Genomic DNA, 17,953 nt, shown 5'->3' with positions numbered 1-17,953 from the left:
TAATGACATCATACCTCCCTGATCACTAGTGCGCGTGAGACAGTCACCTAGTTTGGTCCTCTCATTCGAACTGTTTTCTAGTCTCCTACGATCAACTGTTTTGGCAGTGATAAGGGTCAATTTGGATTAGGAAGAAAAGTGAGGGTACTATCGGGTACGGACAATGTACATCCGTACTGCCAAGTCAGTGCAAAATAAATGAAAGCAGGTAATGGTTTGTACGCATATTGTCTTTATTGTTGAACGGCCACTTATTATGATTATAGATTAGGCTCAGGTAGGGTAAACACAAGACACGGGTAAAAATAAGACAATTTATTTAACACTCATAAACTTATTATATTTCATTCCTATTCCATTTAAAAAGAAGTCTACACACAAGACTTCTTTTTAAATGGAATAGGAATGAAATATAATAAGTTGTTGAGTGTTAAAAACTTTGTCTTATTTCTACCCTTGTCTTATATTTATATTTACCCCACCCTGACCTAGTCATATGTAGTTAAAACATTGAATACATCCAAATCAATAGACAATGAGGTTATCGCAGGATACACTTATCTACTCTTTTTTTTTGATGTTTGAAAATTATATATTGATGGTAGGTATACTTGGTATTATTGTAGGTACAATATATGTGTCACCAACGGACCTATTAGAACTCGTTTTCCATCGGCTTGCCTATTTTGTGAAGAAGCAAGAAAATGGACATGGACATGTAATTTTGAAGTTCCTTAAGTTTTTTTTTTTGAGCTGGTGAGGTGATTCCCAGTTCTACTATAAAAATATGTCACAAAATACATCAATATCTTTAAACATTTATCCTTTCTTTATTTTAACATTTATGTAGTACCTATGTTACCTAACAGGTAAATAATAGTAAATATTACCCAGTTCGGTATTGTTAACAAAGTTACTATTTGGCTCATTGGACGTAGTTAAACAAAAAGGATATATCCTTTTAAATTTGCCATTTAATTTTTTACCTTTCTTCTTGATAAAAAGTCCAAATTCTATTGACAGATCCTTTTACGTAAATTACGTTCAACTATTGACTAAACATCGCTCAATAACATTTAGTATATCATCAACATTTATAACATCAATATTTAAATTCGTTACTCCATTAACATCAAGCCGCGGGCGACGCGGCCCCTACTAGTATCAAGCGGTGGTTGCGGCTGTGGGCTCTATTGCAATCATTGCACTATTATTAGTAATTGTTTGTTTGTTTGTTTTTTCGCTTTTGTTGTTTGTTTGTTTTGTTTTTTCTCTTGTGCATTTTTTTTTGCTGGTAGTGGCAATAAAACACTTTTTATTTATTTAATTATTACTACGTATAGAACCGGCACAGAGAACCAGTATTTTGCGTCATGATGTTTTGAGCGTGAATCTCGCGACCTAAACGCGTAAGCGCCATGAATTTTTACGACGCTTACGACGTTTTGGTCGCGTGATACAGGTTGTGATTGCGACAATTTCAATTGTTTGGTATGGCTTCTCTATATTAATAATAGTTCAATTAATGCAATACTCTATTTTACTGCTATACAGTAATGCATAACATCAATTTTATGTAGCCTAATACATCAACATTTTATTTACCTATAGGCATCCTCTGCCCTTAGTGCTCACGCTTGTAGCATTATGCCGCCCGTGGCGAAAAAACTGTGATTACTTGAACACGCGGTACATTTGTAATAAATGTTTTCTAATAATTTTTGATTTATTTTATTCTAAAAAATATTACGATATGATTTTTCCATTATTTTAAACAATAAATCATGTTGAGTACGGGCGGCAAAATGCTCCCCACGCGGAAAACCGCGACTATAGTAAAGACTCCAATAATGAGACGTATACCACAAATCCTGTAAAATAAGTACCTATTTAACATCAGTTTTTTAAACACTGGCAAGTTTAACCATAAACATGTGCTTAACGCGGGACGCGGTAGAACGTTTAGGTACAGGGTACAGGTGTCGGTGAAATATCAAAAATACTAAAAATTTTCTCTTAAATGACTCATGATTGGTGCCATTACTAGTACTCTAGTGTCAATCACGTCGGACGGACTGTCACTGCAATCATCAATCATTAACGTGTCATTTTCCGTTGTTTCTTTCTTCCGTTTTTCGCAATATCTCTCTTTTTCTCTCTTCCAGTGTGGCGTGACATTGACATCTCTTGTCTCTATCTAACATATAAACGTCAAAATGCTAACAACAAACATTTAACAGCTGTTACATTTGGCAAACGTTTATAAATAGCGCCATAAGACATTAAGCGAGACAAATTAATTTCGGCTATCCCGAACTACTTTGCCTGTTGGCATATCTTCTTCCGAGAGCCTCTTAATTACTGAAGATTCCAGAAGTTTCCTTATTTTTTTTAATCAGTAATTAGGAAGCCAAGCTTTCTCCTTTTAAGTCGGATAAGTTCCAGGTTGTATCCAACTATGCTTGCTTAATGCGACCAAGAGGGTGCTTATATGCTGCTCTTTTGTAAACCTTGTTGCGAAGCCGTAAGGTCTACTGGTGTTCATTTTTTTTTGGTGTTACATGGAAAGGAATAGCTCTTGGCTGAATAGTTTTCCCCGAATTCGATGATCATCCACGGGAATTGACCCTTGAATGGACAAAAATGATAGAGTTAGATGGGATAACACAGAATAAATACCTATAAAGACCGTGCGTGTTGGAGGTTCTGTCATCTCGTGACCTGAATCGAAAGCGAAAACAATTTACGCTTCAAGCAGGTGCTGCCCCCTAAGTACACTTAACGCTGGCTCTTTTTCGCATAGTAGGTTCTGCCATGGTCCCTTTTGTTTGACATAATTATTGAAAGTCATAATGTAATGATTGTCATATTATCATTAGTCATAATTCTGAAACCGTTAACTTTTCAGGATTTTCCTCAGGTTATCCTATAGGTTAGGTTAGGTTAGGTTTGTTTTATGGCAATCCTGTAAAGTTACGCGTTTCTGAGAAAAACCAAATTATGACTAACGAAAATGTGGACAAACAATACATTATGACTTAAGACTATATGGGAAACAATAGAGACCCAGGTTCTGCCATCTAGTGGCTTAAATCTAAAACTTGACATAATGCTTCGCGCCAATGAATAGGGAGCTTCTGTGCTGCCGTCAACAGTTCATGCACGCTCCCTATCGTAGACTCCGAACTCCGACCACATAGGAGCGCCATACTTGACGTAGAACTTGGCATGAAAACTTAAGTGTGGTGTATTCGATACAGGTGGATACAGGTGCCCAAGATATGTCATTTTGTACGATTTACGAGTGAAACTGACACTTGGGCACGTGTATCAATTGTGTTATACATTTGAGTGGTAACAACAATAGGTACTTAAATAAAAATATTTACTTGTCAAAAATGTCTTTCGATACGAGCATTATTAAATACTCATCAAGATAACTAACAAACCCAAACACACACAATGAGATTGCCCTGTTTTATCACAGAGTTCATATGGCCACCTCCGGTCTCCATCATCAGATCAGCTCGATGGTACCATAATAAGTATTTGACACCCAACTTTGAATTACGGGAAGTCTAATTTAGCTTGCTAGATTTGATAACATACAAACTGAGACAATGGGGCAGATGAAAGTAAATAAAAGCTTAATGTAAAATGATAGAGTTATATGATTTAGATTTATAGATTATAGATCTACCACTATCTCAGACGGTTCGAAAAGAAGTTATGAGGTGATTTTCTATTAGAAGGTAGCCGAGGTCTAGGACAAAAATTAGCATAAATATACTCAGGCACAGCGACCTTGTCAGTAGAAAAAGGCGGAAAATTAAAAAAAAAAGTGTGGTTTTATGAAACCACGATGCAAGTGAAACTTTTTTTTGGATTGTAGGTATTCAACTGAAAATTTACGTTATATTATTTGATTTAGGGTATCGAAATCGCGTTAATCTTAACTGAATAATTACCTTACAAAAGCTCGCCCAACGCCTATGTGATTCAGCTACTCAACACGGAAGGGCGCTGTAATTAATTTAATCGCTTACTTATCATACGCGAGTCAAGGACTAAAGAAACCGGTATAAGTAAACTCTCCGATTACGCATAGGTTGTTAAGGATCTCACGGTCACGTTACACTGGAGTTTTCGAGTTGTCTACACGCTTGCGAGTAGCCAACCGTTGGGAATTGTTTGACGGAATCGTGGCGTCCGTGACGTTCGAAAACAAAAAGTCGTATGTAACTGTAAACTTCCTATTATGGTATGACTATGTGCCATTCACCGTATCATTTGACAGATAGAGAGTTTGACGTATTAAACTTACCGTATTTAAGGTTAATAAAGTCTACTGTCCTTAAAATGTTGTATGAAATTACAAGCAAATATCAGCCTTCGTGAATTAAGTATTGTAAGTTGTAACCTATGAACTCTAAGTACTAGAAATAAAGTAAAATTTTACTTATGTTGTAATTCTGTAATGCGACATGCTAAAGACGGACCTAAAAATTTGAGGCGATAGAATAAAAGTTTCACTTGGCGCGAAGAGTTGACTTCCCATAGAAAATATGAATTTCGCACCTTTTTCTACTGACAAGTTGGGTGTGTTTCAGTATATAGTTTCATAATACAAACCAGATTCACGCAGCCAAGCCTTCAACCACTCCCAAGTTACAATCATAAATTCTTACCAACCGCCCCAGTTAAACGGCAGACCTATAACAGTTCACTTTGATGCATGTGCGCAAAATGTGTCATTTTGCACGAGTCCCGAGTGAAACTGACACTTACACACGCATTTCAAATACGTAACTTTATCGCATATGTATTATAATACATTTACAAAAGACATTCGCGATAAAATTACAATTAATAAAAAAATAGAATAATTTTTAACCCTTTTAACCCTTTTCCAGGCATAGCATAGTAGTACGATTTATCGACCACATACGGGCCAATATAATTTCAACTTTAGCATTACGATTTAAGGTTCAGATTAAATTGCACTTTCGTGAAACTTGAGTCGCCTTGAAAAGATTCATACAAACTGGATATATTTGAATTTTTAGGGTAAACCTTGTAGATTGGTGCGTCCTGGAAAAGGGTTAAGAATCTAGAAATGAGTCTTACCTCCTCATCGTCCTCGACATACGTGCACTCAACTATCAATCGCAACTTCTTGTTTCGGACAGTACGCGCATTTGCCACCTCTTCCACTATGTCATTCGTTATCCCGTGGCAGAAGGACAAGTCGAGCCACTGAAACCAAACAAATTTTACCTTTTAGGTATTTATTTATTAGGCACACGAACCTTATTACATTCAATAACATAGGCAGATCGAGCGAATTTAATACGTGCGAGCGAGTTTAATAAGTATCTCAAAAAAACAAAACAGTTACACAAATCACATAGTCTGAGGGACCTTTGCCTTTTGTCTATGCAAGTGACTGCACTTATTATTGAATAAAAGATCAAGACATAACATTACGAAAATAATGATAAAGGTCGAAATAATTAGATAGGTAAGTCTATTATTGCAAAACTTCCACAACTCTCATCAGCGCTGGATCGACTTGAAAAGGGACAAGACTCACCACGAGGTTGGGGCAAGCCCGGACAATCTCCTCGATGTAGGAATTAAACAGCTGCGTATTGGAGCCCAGCTGCAGGCCTTGCAGCGCCGGGCCCGCCGCGCTGCACGCCGTTCTTGCCCCCCGGCCGGTAAAAGCTGGAAGAAACTTATTATCACTAGACCACACGGATCGGAGTTATGGCAAAACAAACTGTAACATGATACAGAAGCAAAATAACTTGAAAGTATAAAAAGATGTCGTACCGTGGTCACAGAATTTGATCATTTCATTAAATGCCATGGTAGAATTGTTAGGTATGGTATTATGGTTGGTGGTAGGTTAGGTTTGACTTTTTCATTATGTGGCCAACTGATCATTTTATGAATTTTTTTTTTTTTTTTTTATTGAAAATTTAACAAAAATTATAACATTATAAGTACCTTAATCTAATGTTCGCCAAACTGTGAAACAGTTTGTTGGCGGTGCGCTCTAAAATAATCTTAAACTAAATACACATCATGAAATGATCAATTCTAAGATCTCGCCATGACATAGACAAATGAAACTAGCATACATTTCACCCACCAATTTAATCATAAATCGTAAATATTTATTGGGGGACCAGCGGATAGAATTAAAAGGGGAATGCCACCTAACCAGGCCTATGGAACTCTCCGCGCGAGCTACCCTACCTACACCTAAGACTCGCTTCCCGCTGGCGGGACTCAAGCTAGCCAGTTGCAGTTGGTTACCACACGCGCTCACGCACGCACGTCACCGCGCTATGCCAAAGAAATGTCTTCGTCACGAACAAATAACACGGCTTTTAGTGTGGATGAATGCAGAAACAACAAAACAAATAAAAAATATAGTTTTTTCCTCTTTCGACGGATGAGGAAAAGTAAGTAGACATTCTCAATATAGGTACTTACACCTACTGTTATTATTTTTACGATAGTTACAAGCTACGTAGGTACTATTAAATTGTTTTAAAGATGTAGGTAATGTTTTTTACGACACATTTATAGCTAGATATCTACCTAGTGTTTGAAAGAAGCGTCGGCAACCCTAGCGTTGTGCCGGTGCGCGCGGTGCGGGGAGCGGCGCGTTGAAGGTATTGAAGGTATAACTCCATTGTATTTTTGTGTAGGTATCAAAATGGGTACCAATTTGCGTTTTCTTTGAGAGATAAGTATCTCTAGACTTATATTGACCGGGATATAGACCGTGATTACCTTTTGTATTATTTGTGAGCTCCCGATATTTCGACGCAGTTACATGCATCATGTTCACGGGTGACTACAAATAATACAAAAGGTAATCACGGTCTATATCCCGGTCAATATAAGTCTAGTGAAACTAACCGTGAATCATTCAAAACTCTAAGATAAGTATCTGTTCGTAAGAACTATTATATAATCTGTGACCTAACATAATCAATATGATGGTCCTACTCACTACTCACCCACACAGCGTTCTAAAAGCAGTTCATTGAGTTGACCGAAGCCACGGCACGCCCTCGCCAGCCACTCGTCCGTCACATTAGGGTTGAAGCTCACATCCAGCCGCCGCAGCCTCATCCTTCCAACTGCTTCGGCCCAATCGTATCCCAAGTCCAACCTCTTTTCCCAACGCATACACAAATCCTCTAAATCTGGCAACTGGTCTAACAATTTATGAACATTATGGTAGATTTCTTTATAACAATATATCAGTTCCAATTTCCTTAAATGTGGTAGGTATTTGACAGCGGAGAGAAGACAACGGAAGTACAAGCCCCTGCAGTCTTTAAATGACAGACGCTTTAGTTTGGTGGAGTGTGAAGATAGCAAGAACCTTCCAGTAACTTCATCGGCTTCCCAAACTAATAGCTCCTCAATGTCGTAGCTTGCCAGCCACTGCCTCACGCTTTTATCTGTCAACTGTTTGTTATAAATACAGCACGTATTTCCAAAATAAGCCTTAAGTACAAAGCAGTACACCACAAAAAGCCAAGCATGTTGTTGTGATTAATGTAATGTATGGTGTATTCTTACATAATTGCATCCTTTGAAATGTACTCGTTTCAGCTTTCTGAAGATTTGTGATGATCCACTTACTAACACATCATTGTGTACTCCATAAAACTGCAAAATAATAGGTACAGATGACTTTATGTACCATATTGAGGAAACAAATAGAAGTAGGTATTTTTATTTATTAGTTTTGGTATTTCCCTGTCCCAACTTGAATCTCATACTTTATGGTCAAGAGGACTAAAGTTTTAAAATAACTAATTTAGACTACTCATACGTACTGTAACATCTTTTAAATTGGGACAGCACTTCATTATAACCTCCATAGTACTGTTTACACAATCCGCTTTCTTGACACATGGACCCCATTTCTGTAGTAAATACTTAAGTATTTCTGGATTGTCTTCCTCTATCCTCAGTATGCGGTAGGTGTGAGAAAGCTTGTGGTTCTGGCCGTACCAGAGCTTGGGACGAGTACCATATTCTATGCTCATACCAACACCTGGAAAATATTTTTATGTTGATCATTTAATCTAATAATAAAGTGAAGTCAAAAAATATTTAGGGATGGGACCTGATGCTAAACACTTTTCTATCTGATTCCTAATGGATTATTAGTGTCAATAGATCTTTTCATAATCATAATCTTTATTGTTTGTGAGAAATGGGTTACATTGCCAGTATAACAATTTTACATGGACTCACCAAGACTACCTTTACAGGTATACAAACAAGCATTTCCTATGTACTCTTACAATGAGTATATTGAATCTTTATTGGATATTGTATATTTATAGACCACATATGTGTAGACATTGCCGTCAAATCCACATGAGATTATTATTGTTGAGAGAGCTCCACATGAGATTTTTACTTTTACTTTGTTTTGTTACTTGAATGGTCTTTAAAAATAGTACATATTGATATCAACTAACCGCTCTTAAGTAAGAAAAATACATATATTTTCACAAATGCCATATCACTACTTCAAATTGTTTTTAAAAGGGATAGAAATAAAAATATAAAATCACTCAGACTTACAAGGATATATTCAAATTGGTGGTTATTACTTTTTTCACAGACCACTATTTTCCTTAGAATTTTTTTATGTTTTTTTCTAATCAAAATCACAAGCTCTCTTTAGGAGGAAACAAAAACAAAAGAGTCCAAACATTTTTCATTCCATCCATCCATGACTGGCAGGGTAATCGAAAGGTTTAAAATTAAATAGTAAGTATGGCTATCACCAGCCTCTTGTAATCAACATGTAACTTACCCTGAAGGTACCGGTATATAACATCCTGCCAGTCTCGGCTGACTCGCTCAGACCTAATAATGTCATCAGTGTGCAGCCAGTCCAGTACGAGACGCCAGACGTCTTCATTAAACACGTCCAGTATAGTAGCCATCCTCTGTAAGTCATTTAATTACTCTAAGTCCGGTTTACATTCGCGTGCGAGCCACGAGCCGAGCTGCGAGCAGCGCCACGAGACGCGAGTGTGTAAACGGTGGGCTCATGGCTCACGGGGTAGAGGGAGGGAGGGAGACGAGCCAAGCTCGTGGCTCGCACACGAATGTAAAGTCCGGTTAACAATTTTACAATTATTTTTGTTTGTAAAGCCATTTAATTAATAAATAAATGTTATTTGACATACTTTGAATCATTTATTAAATTTATGAATAGCGTAAACTTTCGTATTCTTCACCGTTAGCAAAACTAGAGATGTTTTCAGCTTACCTTTGAAGTATGTTGTAAATTTTATATATGTATATAAAAACTTCTTTGTTTTCGGGCCCTTTATGTTACAAGCCCTTTATAATACGGACTTCCTTATAATATTCTTACAACCATAAAGACTGTTATAAATCGATCTTAAATTATGAAATTGTTTTCCTTATAAATCTCTTTTCCTTATTAAACCTGTTTCATAATTGCACCAGAATTCGGAGCACGTCTGCCAGTCCAGTTGAAAATAGATATTCACATTACGTTTCAGAAGTTGCTTATCAATGCAATGTCACTATTTACCGTTAATTAATATGTATTAGTATTTATTTATTGTCTTTTAACACAAGATTATTAAGTATGCTCGTTTACTTAACGTAACATAAAAAAATATATAGTATACGTATTACGTTCAAAACTTGACAAGTTACTCTGTCAATCTGACATCTGATCCTGATCAATATTAAAGTACATTACACACCGTGCGACGCATCCACAAGTAAGAGCGAGAAAACGATATCTCTTTCTCGCTCTTCTAGAAAGCGATATCTCGAGATTTGATCGACTCAACACGGTGACGCGTCACGTTTTAATAAATGTTGTTATGTGTTGTTACAGTCATAGGAAAAAAAACTACATATACTCTGGCACACCTACTTTGTCAGTAGAAAAAGGCGGTAAATTAAAAAAAAAAAAATTAGTTGACCTCATAGATAATTTGAATTTTGCGCTTTTTCTATTGACAAAGTGGGTGTGTTTCAGTATATAAAACATTTCGGATTTGGAGAGGCCATTATTGATTGCGCCTTCGCGAATTATTTAAAGGCCGTAGCTCTACATTTGGTGAGTGAAACTACTCCATACAATAGGTACTATAATGAGTAGGTAATAACAAAACAAATTATTCCAAATGGATTTTCCATTTTATTTAAACAGGCACCTTCGAAGAGTTCGAAGGTGCAAACTATGACCTTAAATATTGTTCGACAACCACAGTGCAATGAAAACCGGCAACATTGATGCTTGTAGCCACTTATAGCCATATGAAATGAAGGTAATTTCGTCGTCGTCTACGTCGTTTTGCGTCATTCACCATTTGCACTATATCTCGATGTAGCTTCAGTCTCCGAAGTCCAAGATTAGCCACGGGTACTTATCCTGCCATGTAACAAAAGTAGACAGATAAATATATAAATCATGCACAGGCTTATCTTTCCTATAGTATGTCAAAGGACTCTCATTTCAAACATAGACAGAGAGAATTATACTATCTTTGTCTTACACTAGTACTAGCACCCAGAAGAAAAGGATGAGTAGTTTTTTGTTCTTTATTTACTGACAATTTGGTTTGACCAACTAACTATATTATCTAATTTTACTTTGCGCGTAAAAGTTAAGGGAACACACGCAGAAAAGCGTGCAATGAAATAAAAAAATAAAAATAATGAGAGAAAAAATCAAACTTTTGTTCCCCTTTAATACCCCACGCACTGAATAACCAATCACTGATGAAGCAATCATCATCATCAAATTTTTATTTCATTGCAAGTATGAGAAAAGCACTATACAAAACTCGGCGAGAAACAGGGTTGCTGGCCGCGTATCTATCCGTCCGTCCGTCTATATTTACTTGACCTGCAACCCTTCGTTTCCCGGCCTCTATAGTAATGTACTATTTCAAATCCCTCGACCACGGTGCCCTGGACTATGAGACGCATATTTCTGTCTCGAACACTGCGCGCCTCTCCTAACCGCGCCACGATGTTTTCCGTTATACCGTGGCAGTAGGATAAGTTGATCCACTGAAAAGAAACAGGCTTATATTACAGGATTATTTCCTAGAAGGTCACAGGAAAACGATCATACCCAACCTTTTTTAAATTATAATAATCTGCAATCGAAGATTTATGAAAAAATAACGCTTATATTTTATTAATGTCACGATATCTTCAGCATATGGAATTTAGGGTCTCCGGCAAGCTCGGCTCTCCATACAAACGTAGCTCCGCTCTCATTTTAAAACGACTAGCTAGATTTCTCTGAAACTTTGTACTTACAGTAGGATAAGGTATATCTATGTCTGTAATTAGTTTATGTAGCTTCAGATACCATAGTTAAAAAAATACAGCGTATTTAAGTTTTTATACAAAACTTGTTTTTGCTCTATTTCGTTTGTTTTAGACTGGAGCTATGTAAACTAATTTCAGACCTAGATATACTTCATGTCATTGTATGTGCAAAGTTCCATTACAATCCAACACGTAGTTTTAAAATGAGAGCGGAACTACGTTTGTGTGGGAAGGTGCAATTCGGCCGAGCTTGCCGGGGACTCTTAAGAAGCCTCAACTTAGGTACTTGGGCTACAAATAAAAGCGTGTCAGATATTTATGTGGCCTTTGCTGTGAAACATGTGACTGCAGCATCTCTTATATAGAACTTACCACGAGGTTGGGACAAGACCGGACAATGTCCTCGATGCAGGCATCGTTTATCTTGACATTGGAGCCAAGCTGCAGACCTTGCAGCGCCGGGCCCGCTACGCTGCATGCCGCTTTTGCCCCGCGTCCGGTCACACCTGATTTAAATAATTTTCGTCATTTAGTAGCCACGCGGTTTGGTATTACAACGTAGACTCTCAAATTCAGGGATGTCACGAATGGCACATTCTTCACATTCGCGAATGCGAATACGAAAGTTAGTGCTATTATCAATCCTATTTAGAAAAAAAATCAGTTAGTAAGTAACTAAATAAAGCATAATATATGTTACCTCAGAACGGGATGTTATAAAGGGTTGAAAAATGCTGTCTATTGGTCAAAATGCATTACTTAAGAGGCCGTAGTCGATTTTGGAGCCAGAATTTTAAATTGATAGATTTAGTCGTTGAAATTATACACGTTTTGTTACGTAATATCTAAATAACAAGTATTGGTTTCTATTAGCACGTTTTCTCATCTTGCCTTTTAATAATAAGGTCGCGAGCGTGCGTCACCAGTAATATATGAAGAGAAGGGTTAGTTTTTAAAAATTCATTAAAAAATTATGGTGGTATTAATATACTATATATATTTTGTATAATTACAAATTGGTGTATAAGAATAGTTTTAGCAAATGTTGTAGATTGTTTAAGTATCAAAATTACGTTGAAATTAAGTCGATTTTCAGAGAAATTGTCACTTGTTTTGAAGTAATTTCTGGAAAAAATTGAATTCGTTTAACTTTCATTTCCTCGAACTCTAAGTCATATAACAAAAATGTAATCTGATAAAGGTCAAGTACAGAATATGCATAGTACAAATTTACCACTTTTAGCAGTCCAAACTTTACGAAATTTACAAATAAGAGCGTCAAAATCAGTGATTTACGCGCGTTTGCCTAAACGTCCTTCAGAAAAAAAAACATTACTAATTTAGTGAGTCCGTTTTCAAAAAAATTATCTGATAAAAGGCAAGATAAGAAGACGTGCTAATAGAAACCAGTACCTTGTTATTTCAATTTGGTAACAGTCGACGAGACAGGGCACAACCTACAGTACCTACTACCTGCGCACATTCGCATTCGAAAAACATTCGCTTCATTTGATGCGAATATTTAAAATTATGCGAATATTTCGTATATACGAATGCGTATATTCGTGACATCCCTACTCTCAATTAAAAGGCCAGAAGAACAGCAGAGCAGCTGAGGGTGGCGATCACAATAGGTCAGAAATGGTCACAATGATACAAAGGCTTAGGAGATATTAAAGCCCTTAAGGGCTTTGCAAACAAACTCAAACTCAAATGATGTATTTGTAAACATAGGTAACAGTGTTGGTCAAAAGAATAGAAAAAGCCTGAACAAGTAAAATAAGAAGATATTGGTATAGTCGTACTATTTGTAGCTGGCCCCGAACAGCCTTCAGTCCTTTGTCTATTGTTAAGTAAAACCGCACGTGCTACTACTGCAAAAAAAGGGTCAGTCATTGGCGTTTAATTCTAATTAGCACCTGAGCGCGGACTAGTCCAACGCTCGAAAAACCAGTGCAAGTGCGCTCTCCGATAACGCGCCTTTGTTACGCATCTCGATGACACATTTTAGACTAGTTCTATAGCGTTCGACTGTGGTTCGACACGCCGGCACTCAGTAACCGTAGAGAGACCACACAAGAAATCGCAAATTACTTATTGCAATCTCCATAGAGTGGTAATTCAATAACCGGTCAAAACGGCCCAATCATTTTTTATGCAGGTAAGTAGGACGTGCGGTTTCACTTACAATAAAGAAAAAATTATCCCTTAGGGCCAGAGCTACAGATGTGTAAAAGTTGCGAAAAGTTTACGTAAAGTTGGAAAAGTTCTCGAAAATTTCACAGGAAACATAAGAAACTCTCATTTTGGAAATGGAAAATTTCGATCCACATAAAAAAATATGAGAAGTCTCCGCAATTTTTCTACTTTAAGAAACTTCAAAGGCACATCAGTAGCTTTGCGCTAGTGAAACTTACCTAAACAACCTTCTACATGCAGTTCGTTGAGTCGTCCGAAGCCACAGGAGGCCTTTTCCAGCCACTCATCTGTCACATTAGGGTTGAAGCTCACATTCAAACGCCATAGTCTCAACCGTCCGATAGATTCGGCCCAATCATCTCCCAATTCCATCTTCTTTTCCCAACGCAAACATAAATCTTCTAATTCGGGGAGCTTATCCAACACCGAATGGACATTCTGAAAGATTTCTCTAGGAACATACACCAGTTCCAACTTCTTTAAATGCGTTAGGTATTTTGTAGCGGAAAGTAGATGACGGAAATCCAACGTCTCACACTCTTTAAAGCATAGACCCTTTAGTTTTGCAGAGTGCGGAGTTACCAAGCACTTTCCGGTCATTTCTTCAGCGCCCCATACTACTAGTTCCTCGATGTTGTAATTCACCAGCCAATGCTTGACGCACTTATCTGTCAACTGTTTTTTATTCATACAGCATGTATTTCCATAATAAGCCCTAAGTATAAAGCAGTAGAGACCACAAAAAGCAAAGCATTCTTTGAAATTTGATGTTTTAACATAAGGTGTATGAAGTATCCTTACAGAATCGCAGCCCCTGAAATGTACTCGCTTCAGCTTCTTGAAGGTCTTCATAGATCCACTTGATAATGTATTTTCTTGTAATCCATAAAACTGCAACATGAAATTTATTACAAATTAGGCCGAGGCATTTATTAAGTACACCTACATATTTCTTTATCTTATCAGAACACAAGAAACTAAAATATGTACATAGAAATTTCCATATTAAAGTTTTTGTATTTCCCTATGATTTTATTTGATAATATTTCCTGTCACTTGTAAATATGTATAATCAAAATAGCTTAGTTGTGCCATACATCACTGAAATAAATGATCCATTATACATATAATTACAATAGCTAATAGTTACCGTAACATCTTCTAAATCAGGACAGTTCTTCCGTATAACCTCCAAACTGTCTTCATTAACACAATCCGTTTTCTTGATGCATGAGCCCCATTTCCTTGTTAATTCCTTAAACTTCTGAGGATCATCTTCCTCCATTTTTAGTATGCGTTGGGTACGAGAAGCCTTGTGGCCATACCAGGGATACTCTATGCTTATACCAACATCTGAAAAATATATTAGTATATTTTTTAATTTGCAATAATTGAGGATAGAACGGATGCAGACTTCTGATTCAAAAATTAACCAATGTATAGCAATGCAACTGTGAAATAGCATAGCTTAGACTGTGACTGCAGTCATCTTACCCTGAAGGTAACGGAAGATTACATCCTGCCAACCACGGCTGACTCGTTCGGATCTTATAACATCATCAGTGGACAACAAGTCCAGTAGGAGCCGCCAGCAGTCCTCATTCAATATATCCAGTATAGTCACCATCCTCTAAAATTTATGAATTAAATTTTGAATGAGTGCCTATTATTTAAGTTGACTATAAAAATGTATATAATTTTTTTTGCAGCATTATGTATCCTTTCAAGGGTTATGGTTAAAAGAAAAGTAGGTAACAGTAAAATAAAATTTGTTATGTAATTCAATTTAATATTTCTTATAATATAAGATAGCTGCATCAATAATTTATAATGTAGAATTTTACATTAATTACTGTTGGATAAGCTGGCAAGTGGCAAGTAGACTTCTGCTTACCTTCACAATACTAAGTAGTAAATTTACCAAAAATCTTTGTTGTTTCCGTAATTCTTGTATCAGAAACTAGTACACGACTTTCTTATTGTAATATAACAAACAATTACAGTCTTCTTTATTGTTTCCATAAATTATAGCACTGTTTTCGATAACATATAATCCAAATATAATCTCGCAGACATAGCATTACGTTTGCATACTGCATACCTATGTACCAGAAATTAAATAAATGACAAAACTGAATTACTATATATAGAAATTCAAGTTCCTTATTAATCCCATATCATGAATTCATTATCATCGGTATTTATTATCACTCACATGTAAAAATAACGACATAAAAGGCAAAGAAAAATATGGCAAAAACTTTCGGAACCGGAACGGAACTTTGCTTTTTTTTTTTTTTTTTTTTTTTATCCTATCTGGCTTTTACTCCCCGCAATTTTGCACGGGGTGAATTTGCCAATGTCGGTTTTTGACTTTCACACGTGAGGAGAATGTTCGGTAGTCTGGGAGGTTGTGGTTGGGAAGACCTAAAAACGAATAATTGTTATGAACATCACAGACAAACACATGACGAATACAAAAATTAGTAGAAAAAAAGCGGGAAGTGGGTGACAGAACGTTAATAGTGCCAACATGAAGGAAGTGGAAGAGAAGAAAACGATATATAAAATAAATATGAAGTATAGAATAAAACATAAATAATTAGACGCATTAGATTATAAAAGATAAGACGCTATTTAGAGTTTAATGTTGTTCGTTTGTAAATATTTAATGAGTATAGAAGTAAGCCTAGTATCCATGTGACAAAGCAGTGAGCTAAAGCATATAGGTCGTGGAACATTTTCGGGTAATACATCGTACAGTGAATAACTACACCCTGAACAAGCAAAGAAGATGTGGTCCAAGTTACCCTCATCCAACCCGCATTCACACAATGAGTTCGCACGGACACCAATCATAGCCAGAAATAACGGAGTACATACTTTACCTAAGCGTAAACGACAAATGGTCGATATTACCCATTTCGGAGAAGTACGAAAACGATAGAACCACGGTTTTCGAGTAATTCGTGGTTGTACACAGCCATAATGTTTACCTGTCTGTATTCTAGAGGTATCCCATTGCTTCTGCCATGTATTAAACATATTGGATAGCGCACAACTCAATAAGTCAGTACCGTAAATTTCCTGCTTCATTACGTTTAAGTAAATTTACCAAAAATCTTTGTTGTTTCCGTAATTCTTGTATCAGAAACTAGTACACGACTTTCTTATTGTAATATAACAAACAATTACAGTCTTCTTTATTGTTTCCATAAATTATAGCACTGTTTTCGATAACATATAATCCAAATATAATCTCGCAGACATAGCATTACGTTTGCATACTGCATACCTATGTACCAGAAATTAAATAAATGACAAAACTGAATTACTATATATAGAAATTCAAGTTCCTTATTAATCCCATATCATGAATTCATTATCATCGGTATTTATTATCACTCACATGTAAAAATAACGACATAAAAGGCAAAGAAAAATATGGCAAAAACTTTCGGAACCGGAACGGAACTTTGCTTTGCTATGACAGATTGTCAAGTTGACATTGACATAATAAATCCACATCTGTCATTATTAGGGTGCGTTCACGACTCACGACCTAATTGTAATTTGGCAAGATCTTGCCTGTATGTGTGATTTTTTAATGTGACTTAGATCTTAAGCTAGCCGCGTAGTCTGGAGCGTGGTATTTTAGTTTTAGTTTTTAGTTTTTATTTAGTTTTATTTTATAGATAAGTTCGTTTTTAAGAAATGTATTGTTATTTTTTAAATAATAAAATTACAGTGACTTTAAGTTTTAAATTATTCTAGACAATACTAAAATGTTTATAGTTAAACACAATGTATTTATTGCACCCCTTGATGTTCACTCCAGTAAAAAAAGGCTTATACCTATTTAGCTGGTTGTAACAATTTTTTATTGTTTCAGATCCCACAATGGACTTCAGCAAACATAGTGTCGTTAAGCCCAAATTGCAGCATGGCAGACCGAAGAGAGAAATCACATCTATTACGGGTGTAGGTATAATAATAACCGGCACTGAAGTTAAAACAGTTTATTTTACTTAAAGAACACGGTTTATAGGGCTCTCCACACTCATGCGTTAGCGAACTAAGCTCCACACTCGCGTTCTCGGCTTCGCGCCGTGATTCGCGCATGAGTGTAGAGGGCCCTTATGATACAATACAGTCCACTATACTTTAAAATATATTTGGTCAAACCAAATTGTCAGTAGGGTGAGGGCACCTGGTGCCGCACCAGTCATGGACATGTTAAGCACAGCAGTACCCAGTAATGGATAGCAAAGTTGTAATGCCTTATCGCCCACCATTTATGATTACTAGTTATTTTGGCCATCAGTTAATACCTGAACAGTGATATTACTTTAAAAATATAGTGTCTGTTTCT

General features: G+C 36.5%; 2 protein-coding genes across 3 annotated transcripts; both read right to left on the bottom strand.

Moving 5' to 3' along the window:
- Nucleotides 1-437: 437 nt before the first annotated feature.
- LOC134750638 (uncharacterized) lies at nucleotides 438-9,740 on the bottom strand. Its single transcript, XM_063685858.1, has 8 exons — nucleotides 9,326-9,740; nucleotides 8,864-8,999; nucleotides 7,869-8,089; nucleotides 7,609-7,698; nucleotides 7,038-7,494; nucleotides 5,594-5,727; nucleotides 5,128-5,256; nucleotides 438-2,628 (listed from the first exon to the last, which is right to left on the bottom strand). The coding sequence occupies exons 2-8, from the start codon at nucleotides 8,994-8,996 to the stop codon at nucleotides 2,542-2,544; spliced, it is 1,251 nt and encodes a 416-aa protein (XP_063541928.1). The 5' UTR covers nucleotides 8,997-8,999; nucleotides 9,326-9,740; the 3' UTR covers nucleotides 438-2,541.
- Nucleotides 9,741-10,415: 675 nt separating this feature from the next.
- Nucleotides 10,416-15,841, bottom strand: LOC134750612 (uncharacterized). Of its 2 annotated transcripts, XM_063685819.1 has the most exons (8): nucleotides 15,476-15,840; nucleotides 15,076-15,211; nucleotides 14,732-14,934; nucleotides 14,383-14,472; nucleotides 13,800-14,256; nucleotides 11,755-11,888; nucleotides 10,987-11,115; nucleotides 10,416-10,471 (listed from the first exon to the last, which is right to left on the bottom strand). In XM_063685819.1, exons 2-8 carry the CDS (start codon nucleotides 15,206-15,208, stop codon nucleotides 10,433-10,435), a joined length of 1,185 nt encoding a protein of 394 aa, XP_063541889.1. In that variant the 5' UTR covers nucleotides 15,209-15,211; nucleotides 15,476-15,840; the 3' UTR covers nucleotides 10,416-10,432. The 2 variants fall into 2 exon arrangements, with proteins under 2 accessions (XP_063541889.1, XP_063541888.1); XM_063685818.1 differs by having other exon boundaries at nucleotides 13,800-14,472; nucleotides 15,476-15,841.
- Between the last annotated feature and the right edge of the window lie 2,112 nt (nucleotides 15,842-17,953).

The sequence above is a fragment of the Cydia strobilella genome, chromosome 20, assembly GCF_947568885.1.
Source record: "Cydia strobilella chromosome 20, ilCydStro3.1, whole genome shotgun sequence".
Classification (NCBI taxonomy): domain Eukaryota; kingdom Metazoa; phylum Arthropoda; class Insecta; order Lepidoptera; family Tortricidae; genus Cydia; species Cydia strobilella.
Note: the sequence above shows the minus strand (reverse complement) of the source record. Positions and strands in the feature narration are given on the sequence as shown.